This window comes from Sciurus carolinensis, chromosome 9 (assembly GCF_902686445.1).
Source record: "Sciurus carolinensis chromosome 9, mSciCar1.2, whole genome shotgun sequence".
In the NCBI taxonomy this organism is placed as follows: Eukaryota; Metazoa; Chordata; class Mammalia; order Rodentia; family Sciuridae; genus Sciurus; species Sciurus carolinensis.
This window is the reverse complement of record NC_062221.1, coordinates 19,719,539-19,740,769: the sequence shown is the minus strand read 5'-3', so window position 1 is coordinate 19,740,769 and position 21,231 is coordinate 19,719,539. Positions and strand designations below refer to the sequence as shown.

General features: G+C 35.5%; 1 protein-coding gene across 3 annotated transcripts in view; it reads right to left on the bottom strand.

The window, feature by feature from the left end:
• Positions 1 to 21,231, bottom strand: part of Stag1 (stromal antigen 1) — a 378,160-nt gene that overhangs the window by 236,210 nt on the left and 120,719 nt on the right. For all 3 annotated transcript variants that reach the window (XM_047563511.1, XM_047563510.1, XM_047563509.1), the window contains one exon: positions 9,373 to 9,537. In XM_047563511.1, coding sequence (XP_047419467.1) covers positions 9,373 to 9,537 — 165 coding nt within the window. The remainder of the gene's footprint in view (positions 1 to 9,372; positions 9,538 to 21,231) is intronic.

The following is a 21,231-nucleotide window of genomic DNA, read 5'->3' as shown; positions in this document are numbered from 1 at the left end:
CTACCAGTCTGGAAGAGTGATTCAACCCTAAGCTCTCCTCTCAATATTGGCAGAGTTAGCAATGTCAACCTTATCAAGGCTCTTTTGAGAGGTATTCTGCTACCATCTGATATTGATAGTGGGATGCTCATAGTACACAACTACTGTGTACTTGGAATATAGCCAGTAACCACCACAAAAGAGTCACTGACTATCAGTATCCCTGAACTGTTTAAAGACACAACATCCTGGCAGTAATATTTTGTGGCAAGGGCATTATGTCATAGGCTCAGGTCTTCTTTTTCCAAATTGTGAATGCCATTAGGTTCACCCACCAATGAAATGATACCAGTTTATGCCAGTGGGCTTTCAAATACCCTTTCTGCTGTAGGTGGAATTGTACAGGCAATTCACATCCACAAAGATATGCTCTCTAGGGTTCATCAAACTCTTTCCACTCATGCATATGTTTCTAGCAGGAAATAAGGAATCCAGAATGGAGCAATTCACCTCAAGAGCCCAGTGCCTAGGACCAACAGCACTTCCCCACAACACTTCATCCCAGTTGCAGCATAAACATTTGTTCATGATACAGGTAAGGTGTAATATGGCTATTTTTCACCAGTAGTAGGAACATTAGGCTCTGATTCAAGTCAAAGCAAAGAGAATTAGAGAGGGCAGGAGGATATTCAGAGGGCTTAAAATAAGGACCCAGAGTCTTTTAACTGTCTTGCCTTAGCAGTTTCATCCTTCTATGAAGTCCTTAAAACATCAAAATGAACAGCTGCTAAAGTTATGATTATGTATGTCAATGATCAAAAAGATATTAACAATTTCAATTTTTTGACAATCCACCTGTCCCCATGGAAAAGATCACCTATGATCTTTTACATATGAGACAAATAACTTCTATCTTGTTTAAACAACTGCTGTTTTCAATTTTCCACATTTATCCTCAGCTAAATTGAATCTAAATGTTTACATTTTTATTATTTTAAATCTTATACCTAACATTTTACACTAATAGCTATAAACACATTCTTTTATTATACTCTCATATATTTATTAATTCTATTCAAGTACTTATATTTGCTTAGTCTATAAGTTTTACTCCTCATCTTCACTGCAGTATTTCCATTCTTCAAAGTCTTTGATTCATCTTTGTTATGAAGTTTCATTTCAGTCAAGAGTATATTTGTTCTTTCAAAATTCTCAGTAGCTTCTATTATAATTACAGTTTTTAAACATTCTTCAGCCACTTAAATACTTCTTGAAAATTTTAGGTCTTTCCATCAATGAACATTAAAAAAGGTATTATGAACACTTTTGTCTATTCTAATAATGGTTCCGAAATAGAAACATCTCCAGTAACAGTTACTATATAACTGTCAGCTCAAACAGAACAGGTGAGATTTAAATACGCCCACTACTGCTTTTGATTTTCCTTAGTGTAGACACATGGTAAATTCATGCCCAGTTAAATCATGGCGCAAATTCCTTTCTATTTGCTACGTAGAGATTTCATATCTAATACATTTGTAAGTTGGAGACTAGAAGAAATCAGTGTCACTATAAATATCCATACTTATCTTTGACACTAGAACAGAACTACCTCCTTATGGGAGAAAGAATGGTTAGTACTCACAGATCATCATCTTAAGACATTTCTCTCTTTTTACAATCATACTTAAATGGACAAAGTTAGTTTTACCTTCAAAGTTGGTTGTCAAAAGCAAATGGAAGATCAAATTGTCTCACTCACTAGGTAAATTTTGTTTATCAGCTAATGCCAATTCCTTATTCACATAAGCTGATACTATCAGTACAAAAGATCAAAGGGAGTTAGCTTAGCTTTAATCAATATGTTAACCAATAATTTGTAATTATAAATTATAGATCATTTGATCACTATGGGTTTTTTTTTTTTCTTCCTACAAAAACTGGAAAGTTCATGAAGGATCAGGTGAGTTTATTTCATATTCTATCTGTTGTGTCTAACTCAATCCCTGGAATAATCATTTTCAATGGATATTTGTTGAACAAATGAACTTTTTAAGTTGATACCTAGGGGTACAAATTGCAAATACTAACAGATTACAGAATGAATAATCAAGTGTTTACTAACTCATAACAACTATAGCAAAAAAACACCAATTAAATTAAAGAAAAGTTTGAATGCCCCAAAATTCAACATATATTTAGTGGCTGTTATGGTTTGGATGTGAGGTATCCCCCAAAAGCTCATGTGTAAAACAATGCAAGAAGGTTCAGAAGAGAAACGAATGGGTTGTAAGAGTCTTAACCCAATCAGTGATTTAACTGATTGACTGAAGTGGTAGGGTGTGGCTGGAGGTGGAATCAGGGCATGGCTTTGGGCATACATTTGTATCTGGAGAATGGAGTCTCTCTCTGCTTACTGATCATGATGTGAGCTGTTTCCCTCTGCCACACCCTTAGGCCATGATGTTCTGCCTCACCTCAAGTCACGAGGAATGGAGCCAGCTCTGAAACTGTGAACCCTCAAACTTTTCCTCCTCTACAATTATGCTGGTCAGGTCCTTTAGTCATAGTATCAAAAAAGCTGACTAAAACACTATATTAAAAAAGTCAAAATTTCCAAGCCAAACTATCTCATGCCAATCCTCAAATGCCTACACACATGCAAACTTAATTTCAGTGAATATACCAAGTCAAACAAGTAGGGATAACCTCAGATTCCTTCCTTTTTCTTATCTTTCAGAATCATTTCACAGTCTTAATATTTATAAAGTCTGTCATTTTCTCTCCATCCTCACTGACATTATAAAATTGAACCTTCATTACTTACTAATTGGACCTATTAGAAAGTTTTATAACAGGTGTCTTTGATCCCAGGCTTACTCTCTCCCTGCAAATCATTATTTTCTATTGGGAAGTGGTTTTGTTACTCCCTTGACTTTTTATTATGCCAAAATATACATACATACATACATACATACATATTCTGGCAAGACTTCCACAATCCTATCCTCTAGGCAGGTCTAAATGAATTTTTAGTGGTTTGTTTCTGTTGTTGTTGTTGTTTTGTTTATTTTTAGTGCTGGAGATTGAACCTGGGACCTTGGGTTTGCAAGGCAAGCACTCTATCAACTGAGCTATCTCCTCAACCCAAATTTTTATTGTTTTCAACTCAACTAGTTTTTGTCTTTTTTATTAAAGTATTAATAACAACTTTTAATATGTTTTCCATAAGCTATGTTCCATAAGGGTAGAACTATATTTTTAATTTTTAATTTCTGCATATTTAAGAACTATCTGGCACAAACTTTTGAGTTCAGGGGATGCATAATTATCTTAAGTAGTAAGTCTGATTCATTATAATTTTGATAGGGAGAAAAGACTGAAAAACAGAATGGTCATAAATAGTTGTAGGAATCAAGAGTTTGCGGAATGATGGATAAACTAATGTTAGTAGGCCCTTTCATATGAAACTAATCAAAGTCTTCACATTCCATCTCTCTTTCAAGGGACATGAAATATGGCCATTTTTCAAATATACTAACAACATAAGTCCTACTCTAGGGAGGCATCTCAAAAACATCTACTTTATTTCAAATAACAAACTAAACAAGATAAAGGTGAAGATATAAAACACCCAGCTTTAGCAACTCTTAATATTCTGCTACCATATTTTTTCTTTATTTTGGTTTTTTGCTTCGTTTTCAGTTAAAAGCAACACATACATACTACATATACCTTCGAGGTCTAGTTTTATCCTATCTTCTGTTAGTAGCCCTTATCTAAAACACGGTGTTAAAATACCTTATGCATGTGTTTATCTTAAGTAAGTGCTATCATATGTTAAGCATCATTCTACAACTTTTTTCCCTAAAATGCATTTCTGAAATCTACCATAATGTTAATATTGAACCTTCATTACTTCCCAGTTATAGCACTACTTCACTTTCAAATGCTATAGAGAATTTAAATATTTGACTATGGCATGTTTTATTTACAAATTTTCTTGTTAATAGACATTTATACTTTTAATGTTCTTGCCACTACAAATAAGCAATAAACATTCCTTATGTAGACCTCTTTTATAAACATGTAAAAAAACAATTTCTCTACAAAGGCTGGAGATATGGTTTGTGGTAGAGCACTTGCTTAGCATACATGAAACACTGGGTTTGATCCCCAGGACAACAAAAAAGATTTTTAAAAAATGTAGTCTTTTAAAAACTGCTTTTCTTTAAAGAGTAGAAAGGATATCGCTAATAAGTGGATGATGACACATAATGGAGGGTGGGAAGGGTTAGTGTTGGGGTTGGAGTTGGGTTTAGGGAGGGGGGCAGGAATGGAGGAAGGAAGGAGTGTATAGATGGAGGGGAGGGGTGGGAGGGGAGGGGGGGAAGGGAAAAAATGGCAGAATGAATCAAACAACATTACCCTATGTAAATTTATGATTACACAAATGGTATGCCTTTACGCCATGTACAGACAAACAACATGTATCCCATTTGTTTACAATAAAAAAAAAAAAAAAAGAGTAGAAAGGAGAGGAGGGAATGCGGAGAGGAAGGGGGAAAGGGAGTAGAAGGAGATAGAGAGGTTACGCCTACCACAATGTAGGACTCATTATTTACTGAATGAATGAAACCTGATCATTCAACTTACCCTGATACTAATAAAATTTTCTCCAAAGTGGTTAAATAGATTTTGACTTGTACTGGGTGCTATTCCATAGCTTATTGGCTGGTGGTGTTGTCAGACCTTTTTTATATTACTCAATATGATGGATGGGTATAAAATAGTATTTTATTCCACTCTACCCAGAATTCTAAGATTTTTCTTTAGTAATTTTTAAATTTTATTTTTACCTTGAACTGAACAAGTTGCTGTTTCTGGTTACTTGCTCTAATTGGTCATTATTACTACACAGAAATATACTGATTTTTTAAATGTTAATTTTCTCTCCAGAAACTATACTGAACAATCTCATAATCTGGAGTTTCTCTTGACATTACAATATGACAATTGTTTCCTTTGCATCTTTGTTTCAATTGTTACAACTATTCTTGAATATTATTACAATCATTTTACAATTATTATTGCTTTAATCTATTGGCTATGGGTTCCAGTAAGTAACAAAGAATACTGACAATGCTAGATCCTGGGAATACATCCACATTTCACTATTAAAAATGACATGATGTAGGGCCTAGGGTTGTGGATCAGCGGTAGAGGGCTTGCCTCACATGTGTGGGGCACTGGGTTTGATCCTCAGCGCCACATAAATAAATTAAATAAATAAAATAAAGGTATTGTGTCCATCTACAACTAAAAATTCTTTTTTAAATGACATGACATGAACTACAGATTTGGGGGAAAATAATTTTCACTAGGCTAAGAAGTACAATCTTATTCCCAATTCATCAAAATTTGTTTATCATAAATGTCAGATCTACTTATGATTTCTCTAAACACTGTACATCAATTCAGGGAAGTATAGGGTTTTTTCTACTGTAATATGATTATTTGGTACATTATAGTACAAAATATTTTCTAACATCAAACTATTCTTGCATTCCTTCCCCCCTCCTCCCAGTCCTGTAGACTGAATCTAGGAGTGCTTTACCACTGAACTATACCTACATCCCTTTCAATTTTTTTATTTTTTTGAGACAGGTTCTCACTCAGGCTGGCCTCAAACTTGTAATCCTACTGTTTCAGACTCCTGAGTTGTTGGGATTATAGGCATGCACACTGCACCTAGTCCATTCTTTCATTCCTAAAATAAAACCTCAATATCTTAAAATTTTAATAAATTCAAGTATTTGGATTCAGCTGACCTTCTCTACCATTTTCTCTTTGACTTTTACTTATACTTTCATTATTATTTTCTTACTAATTATTTCAGGTTTTTCATTTTTCTTTTGCTAGTTTCTACTGCTGTCACTTAACACTAATACACTGACATTTCATCACTATATATTTCCTTCTCAAGTTATTTAAAAAGTACATTTTTATACTTCCAAGTATAATATGATTGGAATTTATTTTATTGTGTATTTCAATATTAACTTCTTTGTAATCAGAGAATACAATAAGACAAACCTTAATGCAATCTTTTAAGATTTCCTCGATATTCTGTGGTCATATTATACTCTGTATAGCTATGTGATTCTTTTCACTTTTCTTCCTCGCGCCTCAGAAAAAATTTTAGATATAAGGAAATTTCTCTAGAAGTTTTTCTTTTTTGTTGTTCTTTTGTTTAAGTTGTAAAGGAGACAATATCTTTGTCTTATTTCTTTATTTTTATGTGGTGATCAGGATTAAACCCAGTGCCTCACATGTGTTAGGGAAGTACCAACTCTATCTAGAAGGTTTTTTTTTTAACTATTTGTTCAAAACTGGTTGTCTCTTTAATTCCTTCTGATCTCTTTCTCTGGCCTATTTTGGAACCATCTAATCCATACCAAAGTCTCCAAAACAGTTCTTACATATTTTCTAACTTTCTTCTAGTATTTTCTTATTTCTCTTATTACTCACTGCCCTCTATCTAATGTTTTTATGGTTACCTGTTGCTACTGAGCTTGCCACTGCATACTCAGATTATACAACAAAGGGTTAGATCTTCCTTTCCTAAAATAACAATGGAAATTTTCACAAACCCTGTCACCAAGTTAGCAGTCATTTCAATCAAGGGCTGGTCATGAGGACTAAGTCTGTCTTCTCTCTTTCATCATCCTTTGATTTCTTAAAAATTGAATTTTAATATAAATTATAATCCAAACTAAGATCCGTCCGAGTATTTAAGGAGTCTATATTAATAAATAACTTCATGGGCAATAGGCATAAAAAGAAAGTTTAAAGGACAACTTGAAATACACGGTCACCATAAATATAAGCCTTTGCAATAGTTAACAGTGGCTTTCTTCAGCCTCCTTTATAGGTATGGGGACTAATGTTAGGCTGTGGCTTCATGAAATAAGCCTGAGTCCAATCCACTATTCTTCATAATGCAATTTTAACAAACAAGTACCAAAATTTTATGTAAATATGTGCTTCTCTATCCTAAGAAAAATCCTGCATCAGTTTGTAGTTTTCTTCTATATACACCACAGAAACATTTATTACTGAATACAATGATATCTGCTTATCTTCTCTTTTTAATATTCAGCTAATATTATTTTACCTTGTCAGGATGCAAAACAGTGAAATTGCTGTGCCTCTGTCAATGGAAGACACTTGTTAGTTTTTTAAACGTGCATCCCCTTTGTGCTCAGCAACAACTTTCACAAATTTATTGAGTGAAAAACTAAATTGGGTAAGGTTTTAGATTAATGTGAATGTGCCTCTTAAGGAAAAATATAATATTAATAATAAATCACAGAAAAAGTTTTTTTTTTAAAAGGTCAGAGCAGATTTCAAAAGATGAATAGTCAGGAAAACTTGAAAAAGTAGGTTAAAACCAAATTATGGAAGTCTCTAAAGTTCTGATTATTAATTCTTATCATTCAGAAAATATGGTCCAAAGATTTTTAAGTAAAAGAATTATAGTATCAAACAGTTTTCTTAGGAAAAAGTAATCTGGATGAAGAATAGAAGATGTGGATAAAACAAAAAAATTTCTATTGGTCAATATTTTGTTCCATATACAAATGATAAGATTTTATTCATATAAAAAGTCGGCATTCAATTTAAATATAATATGCATTAAAATTATCATTAAAATATAAAAATATCTGGAACAATTAAGTTTCACATAAAAAAATAAAATATTGAAGTGAAATTATTAAAACTGTACATAAAACACTTCTTTCATATTTCTGTTACTTGTGTTTCTACATAAAGGTGGGAAGTATTAAAGTAAATCTCAAAAATTAATATTTTTGTAGCTTGTTAACAATTTTTCTCTTAGAGTATAATGATAAAGATTAAAGTGGCAAAAGATCATTTCATCTCTTTTTAAATTATACATATGTAACTCGGATTGTCACCTGTTTTAGATAGCTGGGAATTCAGCATTTACCATTTAGAATCATACCACTACTCCACAATCTTCCCTCACTATACAAATTCCAAGACCCTTGTACATATCAATTTGACAACCTACAGAAAAAGCAATAAACACTAAGCTCCTTTATGGACTTAGAATGAAATACACATTAAAAATAAAAGGTATACTAATGAAAACCTGCCTTAGTTTTAAAAGTGATTCCTGTTTTATAAGTTACTTAAATGATTTTAACACTTACTGGAAAAATGAAATAAAAATGGTCAACTATCAAATAGATTTAACATACTGTCAATCACTGGTGACCAAAAAGTTCAAATTAAAATAGTGAATTACCAATTTTTCACATTTTCGAGTAATTTTAAAAAATAAAATACTTGATTCTTAGCACTAGTATTCTAGAATGGGCATTCTGCTACACTTCTAGTGAAAGGTAAACTAGTTTAAATCTTTGGAGAGAAATTGCTGTATAATAACTACTTTTAAAAAACAACAACAAAAACCCTTTTTAACTGGGCATGGTGATGCATGCCTGTAATCCCTGTTATTCATGACGCTGAGGCTAGAGGATCCCAAATTCTAGGCCACCAACTTAAAAAGGACTATACATAAAGCTCAGTGGTAAAGAGCTTGCCTACCACGTGCAAGTCTCTCTTTAAGCCCTGGTACTGCCTCAAAAGAAAACGAATAAACAAACAACAAAAAACCACTACTCTTTAACCAAATAATTTCACTTCTACTAGTTTAAAATGAAAACATATGCAGAGATACAAAAATGAATAATGAATAATAAATTTTATAATAGTGAAGCATATAAAGACATTCAAGAAATAGTGAAATAATTATGGTTTATGCTTATGGTGAATTATTAAGCAGCTTATAAAATAATACTCTTACAGAATAATTAAAATATCTCTTGAGTAAATGAGAAGAGATAAAAGAAAGAAAGAAGGTTATAAAAGATCATCCTTTCTTCTGACAAGTACTCTGTAATAAAGTCAAATTTAAAAACTATGAGGCAATAAAAACCCTGTTTGGCATCTCCTATTATACACTGGTCAATCTACTGAACACAAACTAAGGTACATCTTACTATTAAGCAAAATGTCTTTCCCAATGCTCTTTATAAACCAAACTAAATCAAAAACCTTAAAGAATAAAATATTTAGTTTTACAATAATCAAAAGTATAGGGGCTGAAGATATAGCTCAGTGGAAGAATGTATGCTTAGCAAATATAAGATCCTGGGTTCAATCTCCAGTATCCTCTGCAAGGAAAAAAAAAGTATGTGAAGTGTCAACACATACACTAAGACATTCCAAGTTGGTTACTGGGTATCTCACTTTATGTATGAAACAAAAACCAAACAACAAACAAAAACACTTTAAATTTACCTGCATTGCACTTTTCCCCAGTTTCACCACTTCAAATAATGTGACAGGCTCCCCTTCACCATTCTGTTGAGGGTGCCCATTAGCTCTTCCACGGCCTGTTCCTCTCACTCCAGCTTCAATTCTGCTCTTCTCTCCTGGGGATTTTCGAGGTTTCTTATTTGTAGACTAAATTAAAAGATAAAGAAAAATGACATTAAATGCAAGCTTACATTTTACTTTATAAAAAATGATCTCAAATTATGTTTGATCCTGTGAAAGATGCTCATAAACACTACTAATGTAAACTGGCCTTCGTTCTGAAAGTGATAACTGTTTCATAAATTACCAAAAGTATCTTCATGCTTAATGGAAAATGAAAAAAATAGCAAATAAATATCAAATACAAAAAAATAAACATACTGTCGATTACTGGTGGTTTAAAAGTGCAAAATAAGGTAACTCTAACCAAAAAAAGCTTTACATATTGTTTTCAATAATAAAATATAGTGCAAACAATAAAACAAATTTACACCTATAGAGTATGAAATAAAATTTAAAAACTAATTAGATTATTGTAAAATAATATCAATGCTATGTTTTAACTATGCCCACTCTTGACATGTCCTTCTTAAACCATCCTCAATGCTCTCCTACTTCCTCAGAAATCATGTTCAATAAAATATTTCAGAGAAATATCATTTATTCAACTCTTCCATGTACTGAAATACTCAAATGTTTCTTAGTCATACAAAAAATACAGAATGAACATAACTGCAACTATTTCTGGTACTGGGAATACAACAATAAAGAAAACAGAAATGTTACTGCCCTAATGAAATTTACATTTTTTTAAATTAACGTACTATCATCCCAATTTTTTCTTAAGTTAATACTAGTTATACCATATCTATGTCTCATCAAGAGTCAAGGGTAGGTTTCAAGATGGGAGACTAGAGGGTAGCTGCATTTCATGTTGCTCCAGGACTCAGGATTCAAGAAGAGGAGATATTGAGAGAGTTGGGACCAACTCAAAGCCACTGGGTGAGTCTCTCCCGTTGGGAAGGCGTCCCAGATGGGGCAGTAGTCCCTGAACACAGGGAACTTTGTGAAGTAGAGTTGCCCAACAAGACACCCCTCCCCCCACTGGAGCAGTGAACTCGGACAACTGGGAGCATCGTAGAGGAGGTCGCTCAGCATAGTGCTTGGACTCGGAGCAACCACCGGGGCTCAAGGCGGCTGCCCGGAGGAGGAGGTGGGCAGCGAGCTGTTTGGACTCAGAGCAACCACTCTGAACACTGAGTGACTGCCTGGAGGAGAAGGAGAAGCGTGGCAGGTCACTTGGACTCGGAGTGACGGCATCAGGGCTACGGGTGGCTGCCCAGAGGACGAGGCGCGCGGTGAGTTGTGTGCACTAAGAGCGACCACTCCTGAACACCCAGGGGTCTGCCTGGAGGAGGAGGAGGAGCGCGGTGGATCACTTGGTCTCCGAGCGGCCGCACCAGAGCTCCGGGCCCGGAAGAGGAGGTGTGTGGTGCGTCGCTTGGACTTGCAGTGACTGCATCAGGGCTACGGGCAGCTGCCCGGAGGAGGAGTTGTGCGGCGAACTGTTTGGACTCAGAGCGACCGCACCTGAACACCGAGGGGCTGCCCGGAGGAGGAGGAGGAGCGCGGTGTGTCGCTTGGACTTGGAGCAATTGCAACAGGGCTATGGGCGGCTGCCTGGAGGAGGAGGCGCGTGGTGAGTTGTTTGGACTCAGAGCAACCGTTCTGGAAGACCTGGGGGGCTGCCCGGAGGAGGAGGAGGAGGAGCGCGGTGGGTTACTTGGACTCGGAGTGAAGGGGGGGGGGAGCTCCCGGAGGAGGAGAAGGAGCGTGGCGGGTCTCTTGGTCTCCGAACGGCAGCACCAGAGCTCCAGGCAGCTGCCTGGAGGAGGAGGTGTGCGGCAGGTCGCTTGGACTCAGAGCAACCGCTCCAGAACACCCGGGGGGCTGCCTGGAGGAGGAGGAGGAGCGCAGTGGGTCACTTGGACTCGGAGTGACTGCACCAGGGCTACGGGCGGTTGTTGGGAGGAGGAGGTACGCAGTGAGTTGCTTGGACTCCTAGTAACTGCACTGGAACAGTCGCTGGGACTTGGAGCGACTATACGGGGCTCCAGGTGGCAGCTCGGAGGAGGGGCCGCATCGCCAGGCAATTAAGTGCAGAGCAGGGTCCCAGGATCTAGGGGGCTTCTTGGTGGAAGAGCCCCACAGAGACAAGCTGAGGGGTGGAGCAAAGGTTCCAGGACTGCGGGCAGCTTCTCTGAGGCGGGGAAGCATAAGGAGACTCGTCTGCAAAGGGTGAGGCTCCCAGGCCTAGGAGGTAGGTCCGGGCTCCTGGGAACATTGCAGAGAAAGGCAGCCCAGCCCAGGTGGTAGTTGTGGATTGAGGGGAACCTCTAGGAGGGGAACTGACCAGCGAGACCTCCCCACCGGGTGAGTCTTCCCCGCCCGGTGAGGTTTTCCCACAAGGACAGTAAAACCAGAGACACAGGCACAAACAGGCGTTGCCTCAGCCCGCAGCCTAGTTCGCGTTTGGATGACCATTGGTCAACAAGTGGAGGCACCTCTGCCCACTATCAGGGAATATAACCCCACCTGAAGGCCACCAACCCTAGAGAGGTAGCTTCCTTGTGGAGCACCGCATTATCGACTTCCTCTAAAACTTCAGGCTACTGAAGGCTAAGAGGGGATATACTAGAAATCCTCAGGGATATTGTAAGTCAATACAGGAAATCTGCAATATCTCAGCGGTCCACTGATACCTGAACAATATGAGAAAACAAGGGAAGAAAATGCCCCAAACAAATCTAGATGTTACATCAATAAAATTCAATGACAGCATGGCAGAAGAAATGACACAAAGGGAGTTCAGAATGTACACAATTAAAATGATCAGGGAATCAAATGATGAGATGAAAGAGCAAATGCAGGCATTGAATGATGAGATGAAAGAGCAAATGCAGGCACTGAATGATCACACCAATCAACAGCTAAAAGAGCAAATACAGGAAGCAAAAGATCATTTCAATAAAGAGTTAGAGATATTGAAAAAAAAAAACAGAAATCCTTGAAATGAAGGAAACAATAAACCAAATTAAGAACTCCATGGAAAGTACAACCAATAGGATAGAACACCTGGAAGACAGAACCTCAGATATTGAAGACAAAATATTTAACCCTGAAAACAAAGTTGAACAAACAGAGAAGATGATAAGAAATCATGAACAGAATCTCCAAGAATTTTGGGATATCAAGAAAAGGCCAAATTTAAGAATTATTGCAATTGAGGAAGGCTTAGAGAAACAAACCAAAGGAATGAACAATCTATTCAATGAAATAACATCAGAACATTTCCCAAATCTGAAGAATGAAATGGAAAATCAAGTACAAGAGGCTTATAGGACTCCAAATACACAAAATTACAACAGACCCACACCAAGGCACATTATAATGAAAATACCTAACATACAAAATAAAGACAGAATTTTAAAGGCTGTGAGAGAAAAGAACCAAATTACATTCAGGGGAAAACCAATACGGATATCAGCAGATTTTTCAATCCAGACCCTAAAAGCTAGAAGGGCCTGGAACAACATTTTTCAAGCCCTGAAAGAAAATGGAAGCCAACCAAGAATCTTATACCCAGCAAAACTTACCTTCAGATTTGATGATGAAATAAAATCCTTCCATGATAAACAAAAGCTAAAAGAATTTACAAAAAGAAAGCCAGCATTACAGAATATTCTCAGCAAAATATTCCATGAGGAAGAGATGAAAAATAAAGAAGCAAATCAGCAAAGGGAGGAATTATCCTAAAGGAACTGTCAAATAAAGGAGGAAACAAGTCGGGCCAAAAAAAATAAAATTTTTAAAATGAGTCCAATGACCGGGAATACAAATCATATCTCAATAATAACCCTGAATGTTAATGGCCTGAACTCATCAATCAAAAGACATAGACTGGCAGATTGGATTAAAAAGAAAGAACCAACGATATGTTGCCTGCAAGTGTCTCACCTCATAGAAAGAGATACCCATAGACTAAAGGTGAAAGGATGGGGAAAAACATACCATGCTCATGGACTCAGCAAAAAAGCTGGGGTATCCATCCTCATTTCAGATAATGTGGACTTCAAGCCAAAGTTAGTCAGAAGGTATAAAGAAGGACATTTCATACTGCTTAAGGGAAGCATAAATCAGCAAGACATAACAATCATAAACATCTATGCCCCCAAACAGTGGCTCATCCATGTATGTCAAACAAATCCTTCTCAATTTCAGAATCCAAATAGACCATAACACGATAATAGTAGGTGATTTTAACACGTCTCTCTCACCACTGGACAAATCTTCCAAAGAAAAATTGAACAAAGAAACCATAGATCTCAATAACACAATCAATAATTTAGACTTAATGGACATTTATAGAATATACCATCCGACCAAGAGCGAATACACTTTCTTCTCAGCAGCACATGAATCCTTCTCTAAAATAGACCATATATTATGCCACAAACCTAATGTTAGCAAATACAAGAAGATAGAGACACTACCTTGTATTCTATCAGATCATAATGGATTGAAGTTAGAAATAAATGAAAGAGTAAAAAACAGAAACTACTCCAACACCTGGAGATTAAACAATATGCTATTATATGATGAATGGATAAAAGAAGATATTAGGAAGGAAATTAAAAAATTCTTTGGGGTAAATGAGAACAAAGAAACATCATATCAAAATCTCTGGGACACTATGAAAGCAGTACTTAGAGAAAAAATTATTTCATGGAGCACATTCAATAAAAGAAGTAAAACTCAACAAATAAATGACTTAACACTACAGCTCAAAGCCCTAGAAAAAAAAACAGACCAACACCAAAAGTAATAGAAGACAGGAAATATTTAAACTCAGAGCTGACATCAACAAAATTCAAACAAAAGAAACAATACAAAAATTGACAATATAAATAGTTGGTTCTTTGAAAAAATAAAATTGATAAACCTTTACCCACACTAACAAAGAGAAGACGAGAGAAAACCCAAATCACTAAAATTCGGAATAAACAAGGAAATATCACAACAGACATGATTGACATACAAAACATAATTAGAAGCGTTTTTGAAAATCTATACTCCAACAAAATAGAAAATTTTGAAGACATCAATAGGTTTCTAGAGACATATGAATTGCCTAAACTGAACAAGGAGGACATACACAATTTAAATAGACCAATTTCAAGTAATGAAATAGAAGTAGTCATCAAAAGCCTACCAACAAAGAAAAATCCAGGACCAGATGGGTTCTCAGTCGAGTTCTACAAAACCTTTAAAGAGCTCATTCCAATACTTCTCAAATTATTCCATGAAATAGAAGAGGAGGGAACCCTCCCAAACTCATTCTATGAAGCCAGTATTACCCTGATACCTAAACCAGACAAGGAAAGAAAATTTCAGACCAATATCCTAAATGAACATCGATGCAAAAATTCTCAACAAAATTTTAGCAAATCTCATACAAAAACATATTAAAAAGATAGTACACCATGATCAAGTGGGTTTCATCCCAGGGATGCAAGGTTGGTTCAACATCAGGAAATCAATAAATGTAATTCACCGTATCAAGAGACTTAAAGTCAAGAATCACATGATTATTTCAATAGATGCAGAAGAAACTTTTGATAAAATACAGCACCCCTTCATGCTCAAAACACTAGAGAAAAAATAGGGATAGTGGGAACATTCCTTAACATTGTAACGGCCATCTATGCTAAGCCCATGGCTAATATCATTCTAAATGGTGAAAAACTGAAAGCATTCCCCCTAAAACTGGAACAAGGCAGTGATGCCCTCTTTCACCACTTCTATTCAATATCGTCCTTGAAACTCTAGCCAGAGCAATTAAAGCCAGACCAAAGAAATTAAAGGGATACGAATAGGAAAAGAAGAACTCAAACTATCCCTATTTGCTGATGATATGATTATATACTTAGAGGAACCAGGAGATTCTACCAGAAAACTTTTAGAACTCATAAGTGAATTCAGTAAAGTAGCGGGATATAAGATCAATGCACATAAATCTAATGCATTTTATACATAAGTGATGAATCTTCGGAAAGAATAATTAGGAAAACTACCCTATTCACGATAGCCTCAAAAAAAATAAAATACTTGGGAATCAATCTCATAAAAGAGGTGAAAGACCTCTACAATGAGAACTACAGAACACTAAAGAAAGAAATTTAAGAAAACCTTAGAAAGATCTCCCATGTTCTTGGAAAGGAAGAATTAATATTGTCAAAATGGCCATACTACCTAAAGTGCTATACAGATTCAAAGCAATTCCAATTAAAATTCCAATGATGTACCTTACAGAAATAAAGCAAGCAATCATGAAATTCATCTGGAAGAATAAGAAACCCAGAATAGCTAAAGCAATCCTTGGCAGAAAGAGTGAAGCAGGGGGTATCGCAATACCAGATCTTCAACTTTACTACAAAGCAATAGTAACAAAAACGGCATGGTATTGGTACCAAAATAGAAAGGTGGATCAATGGTACAGAATAGAAGACATGGGCACAAACCCAAATAAATACAATTTTCTCATACTAGACAAAGGGGCCAAACATATGCAATGGAGAAAAGACAGCCTCTTCAACAAATGGCGCTGGGAAAACTGGAAAACCATATGGAACAGAACGAAACTAAACCCATATCTCTCACCATGCACGAAACTAAACTCAAAATGGATTAAGGATCTCGGAATCAGACCAGAGACCCTGCAGATTATAGAAGAAAAAGTAGGTCCAGATCTTCAGCATGTCGGCTTAGGACCAGACTTCCTCAACAGGACTCCCTAGCACAAGAAATAAAAGCAAGAATCAATAACTGGGATAGATTCAAACTAAAAAGCTTTCTCTCAGCAAAGGAAACTATCAGCAATGCGAAGAAAGAGCCTACAGAGTGGGAGAAAATCTTTGCCACTCATACTTCAGATAGAGCACTAATCTCCAGAATCTATAAAGAACTCAAAAAACTCTACACCAAGAATGCAAGTAATCCAATCGACAAATGGGCTAAGGAAATGAATAGACACTTCACAGAAGAAGATCTACAAGCAATCAACAAACATATGGAAAAATGTTCAACATCTCTAGTAATAAGAGAAATGCAAATCAAAACCACCCTAAGATTCCATCTCACCCCAATTAGAATGGCGATTATCAAGAATACAAGCAACAACAGGTGTTGGCGAGGATGTGGGGAGAAAGGTACACTCATACATTGCTAGTGGGGCTGCAAATTAGTGCAGTCTCTCTGGAAAGCAGTGTGGAGATTCCTTAGAAAACTTGGAATGGAACCACCATTTGACCCAGCTATCCCACTCCTTGATCTATACCCAAAGGACTTAAAATCAGCATACTACAGAGTTAGAGCCACATCAATGTTCATAGCTGCTCAGTTCACAATAGCTAGATTGTGGAACCAACCTAGATGCCCTTCAATTGATAAATGGATAAAGAAAGTGTGGTATATATATATATACACAATGGAATATTACTCAGCCATAAAGAATGATAAAATTATGGCATTTGCAGGCAAATGGATGAAATTGGAGAATATCATGCTAAGTGAGATAAGCCAATCTCAAAAAACCAAAGGACGAATGATCTCACTGATAAGTGGATGATGACACACAATGAGGGGTGGGAGGAGTTAGGGTTAGGGTTAGGGAGGGGGGCAAGAATGGAGGAAGGAAGGACTGTATAGAGGGAAAAGAGGGGTGGGAGGGGTGGGGGGGAAGGGAAAAAATAACAGAATGAATCAAACAACATTACCCTATGTAAATTTATGATTACACAAATGGTACTAAAGCCTTTAATCCATGTACAAACAGAGAAACAACATGTATCCCATTTGTTTACAAAACAAAAATGTAAATCACAATTAGGAACGTCTGGGTTAGGGCCTGAAGTCTGCATTTTTGACAAGCAGCCAGGAGATGGGGATACTGATGATCTAGAAACCACATTTGAATAATAAGGACTTAGAAGACAAACCAAGATATGAGCAGTTAGCTTTATTAAGAGAATTCTGACAAATAAAAACATATAAATTACAATAATCTTGGTAATGCATACTGCTGTGTCCTTAGGGGCTAAGAAGTGAACCCTGCATTGCTCAGAGAAGCACAGTCATAGAAATGAGCTTTCTGTTTCAAAAATTAGAGTTTATTGAAATTATCACCAACCAGTAAGTTAATTATTCTTTGTATCATCAGATATTTACATATGTGTATCTGTCTCAATGAGTGAAGATAAGCAATACATTCGTGATAAGCAATACATTCGTAACTAATTTTGATTTTTTTGCTGCAAACACAAAACTTAGTTTGCGTGCCATGTTTGTGGAAATTTTTAAACATGGAATGTAGATAAGAATTCAAGAATACTAATGTTATTAACTTCCTATGTGTATGTGCTCCTGTTCTGTTGCAAACTATTTAACATGTTCCTATAAATATTTGTTACGTTCCTTTTGGTTTGATTTTATATATTTAAAAGAGGACCTCCATGTGTAATATAAACATTTTTCTTAAAATAACATATTTCTTTTTTTAAAGAAAATATAATAAATCCGGTATAAAAGTAGGAAAAAAAAAAAAGAGTCAAGGGTAATATGGAAAAACAGTTTTGGGGTCACTGTATCCAATTCTATAATTTTATTCATTCCTATCTATATTAATTGCATGTTTCGCACATCACCAAACACATCAATGACATCAATGTTGCTAAATGCAATAGACAGTCTTAAAACTCTCTTAATAGATGACAGGGTTTTCTTCCTTATCTTTCAGATACCTTTTCCTTCCCTGTACTTTATTTTTTACCTGTTAGTTAGTGTTATCCACAGGTATTTCTCATGCATCTTTTCATCTCAATCAATCATAATATTTTCTTTTGAGTAACTTCATTCTCTCTATAGCCCTGTTCCAATTATCTAAGGCCCCTTGTCTCCAAATCCACCCTTATTTGTCTTCTTTTGTGATTCTGGATTTGGACCCTGGAAACATTACTTTTTTACCATCTACTGCAGTATCAGGCTTTAAAAACAGAAGAGGGCACTGAGAAACACTACAAAAGATAAAATAGAGGGCTTCTATTCCTGGTTACAATACCTACTCCCTATATTTGGTATTACTGTGCTTCTCATTAGTACTCTCCTCACTTCCCTTAGTAGTTAATGGACCTAAAACCAATGATGTAGGTGGGTTAATATAAGATTAAATGATTATTGTTTAAATAAATTTTATTCCTTGGACAGTTTTAGATTTACCAAAAAAATTATAAAGCTATCACAGGCAATTGCCATACATCTCACATCTAGTGACCTCTATTACTAACATAGTTGTATAGTATATCTGATACAAATAATAAACCAATATTGATATACCAACAAAAATCCATACTTTATCCAGGTTTTCTTATTTTTTGCCAGATGACCTTTTTCTGCCCCCCTGAAAATCACCCAAGACACTTTATTACATTTAGTCATCAAGTCTTTACTCTAGCTCCTTTAATCTGGGAAAGTTTCTTAGTTTCTCCTGATTTCTGATGACTTCAGCAGTTCTAAGGAATAATAATCAGGTATGTTCCTAAAGGTCCTTCACTTAGATTTGTCTAGCATTTTTATCATTACTAGACTAGGATTATAAGCCTGGGGGAAGAAGACAGAAAAAATAAGGTGTCATTTTTCTCATCTCATATTAAGGATACATTAACTTAACATTAAATGACATATACTATTAACATGATATATCATCGTTGATGTTGAAGTTAATCAGTTATCTGTTGTGTTCTTTGTTAGGTTTCTCCACTGTAAAGTAACTTTTCCTCACTTTATCTTACTTTACCCTTTGGAATACAGTTACTAAACATAGTTCGCACTTAAGGAGTAAAGAATTAAGCTCCACCTCCTTGAGAGTCAATTTCTAAAAATTATTTTACTTCCACATCTATAGTCATCCATTTATATTTAATCAATTATTTATTTGATCTTTTAAATCACTATGAACTCATCAACATTTATTTTATACTTTGGGATATAGTCTGACATCATTTTTCTTTGTTTTAAATTTTTTTAAAAGTTTTGTCCATTAAGAGCAATTTCAGTTGGTTCTGTGTTCCTTTGTTATTTCCCTATCATCGAGTGTGGGTTTTTTATTTTGTTTTTTAACCTTTGATTACTTAAGTGACCTACAAGGTGTCTTCAGACAGCTCACCTTGTATATTCCCTGCCCCAGTCCTAGAATCAACCAATACTACAAAAAGACATGGTTCCTTTAAATAGAGAATGATATTAGAGATGAAGATCTGGGCACTAGGTTTTGCTTTGTTACTGAAGTGTCTTTGCTTCTAGGTCCTGAGGTAGACAAAACAAGGAAATACATGTATAGCATACTATGGATAACAAAATTCATTCACTGTATTGTAAAGCTCTGTGGGCTCTGACAAATGCACAGCATTCTGTATTCTCAATTATGATATCACCATGAAGAGTTAGTTCTACCACATCAAAACCTTCATGTGCTAGTGAGGAAGGGTGTAATCCTGTAATCCCAACTGTAATCACAAGACTGAGACCTGCCTTAGCAAGACCCTGTCTCAAAATAAAACTTAAAAAAGAGATGGGAAGGCTGGGGTTGTGGCTGGGCTTGAACACTAGCCTAGCATGTGTGAAGCACTGGATTCACTTATTAGCACCACATATAAATAAATAAAATAAAGGTTCATTAACAATGTAAAAAAATTAAATAAAAAAAAAGAGATGGGATACAGCTCAAGAGTAAAGCACTTTTTTAGTATAAATGAGGCCACTACTAAATTTTTTAAACAACAATCTTTACAATAGTTTTTGCCTTTCCCAGATATTCATGAAAAAGGAATCATACAGTAGGTAGCCTTTACAGGCTGGCATCTTTCACTTGAACATATATATTTTAAGAATTATCCATGTCTTTTAATGGCTGAAGAGGTCATTTTCTTTCCATTGCTCAATAATATGTACCACATTTTGTTATCCACTTACCTAATGATGAACATCTTGATTGTTAATGATTAGCAATTATGAATGAAGTGCTATAAACATTCACAAACAAGTCTTTGTGTGTAAATAATTTTATATTGTGTGTATGTGCATAATTTTACAATCAGTTGTTAATACACAAGAGTACAACTGTTGGAATGTTCAGAAAGACTGTTTAGTTTCTTCTGAAACTGCCAAACTATCTTCCAAAATGGTAGTATCATTTTATATTTCCACTAGTAATGAATGTGACTCTGTTGCTTCACATATTTGTCAGGAAACTCATAATGTCAGCTTTTTGGATTTCAGCCATTCTATCAGGTATATAGTGGTATCTGTCACTGCTGTCTTAATCTGTCATTCCCAAATGACAAATGATTAAGGATGTTTAATTAATTAATAATTCTTTAAACGTTCACCTTGAATTATTGGTGATGACGGTTTTCTGACTGAACCCATACTAATTCTTTACATCATCCCTGCATTGTCCAGCTTGGTAACCACTAGACTCAAATAGTATATAAAATATCTCATAACTTTATATTGACTGCATAATGAAATCAAAACTTTGAATATATGATCAAATATTAATTAAATGATTAAAATTAATTTCACTCATTTGTTATTTACTAGCAGTTTTTAATTGCATATGTGATTTATAACGTATTTCTGTTGCATAGAGTCACTCTAATACTACAATCACAATAACCTTTATAACACAAATCTAATCTTTATTTACTATGTGACCTTTTCATCAAG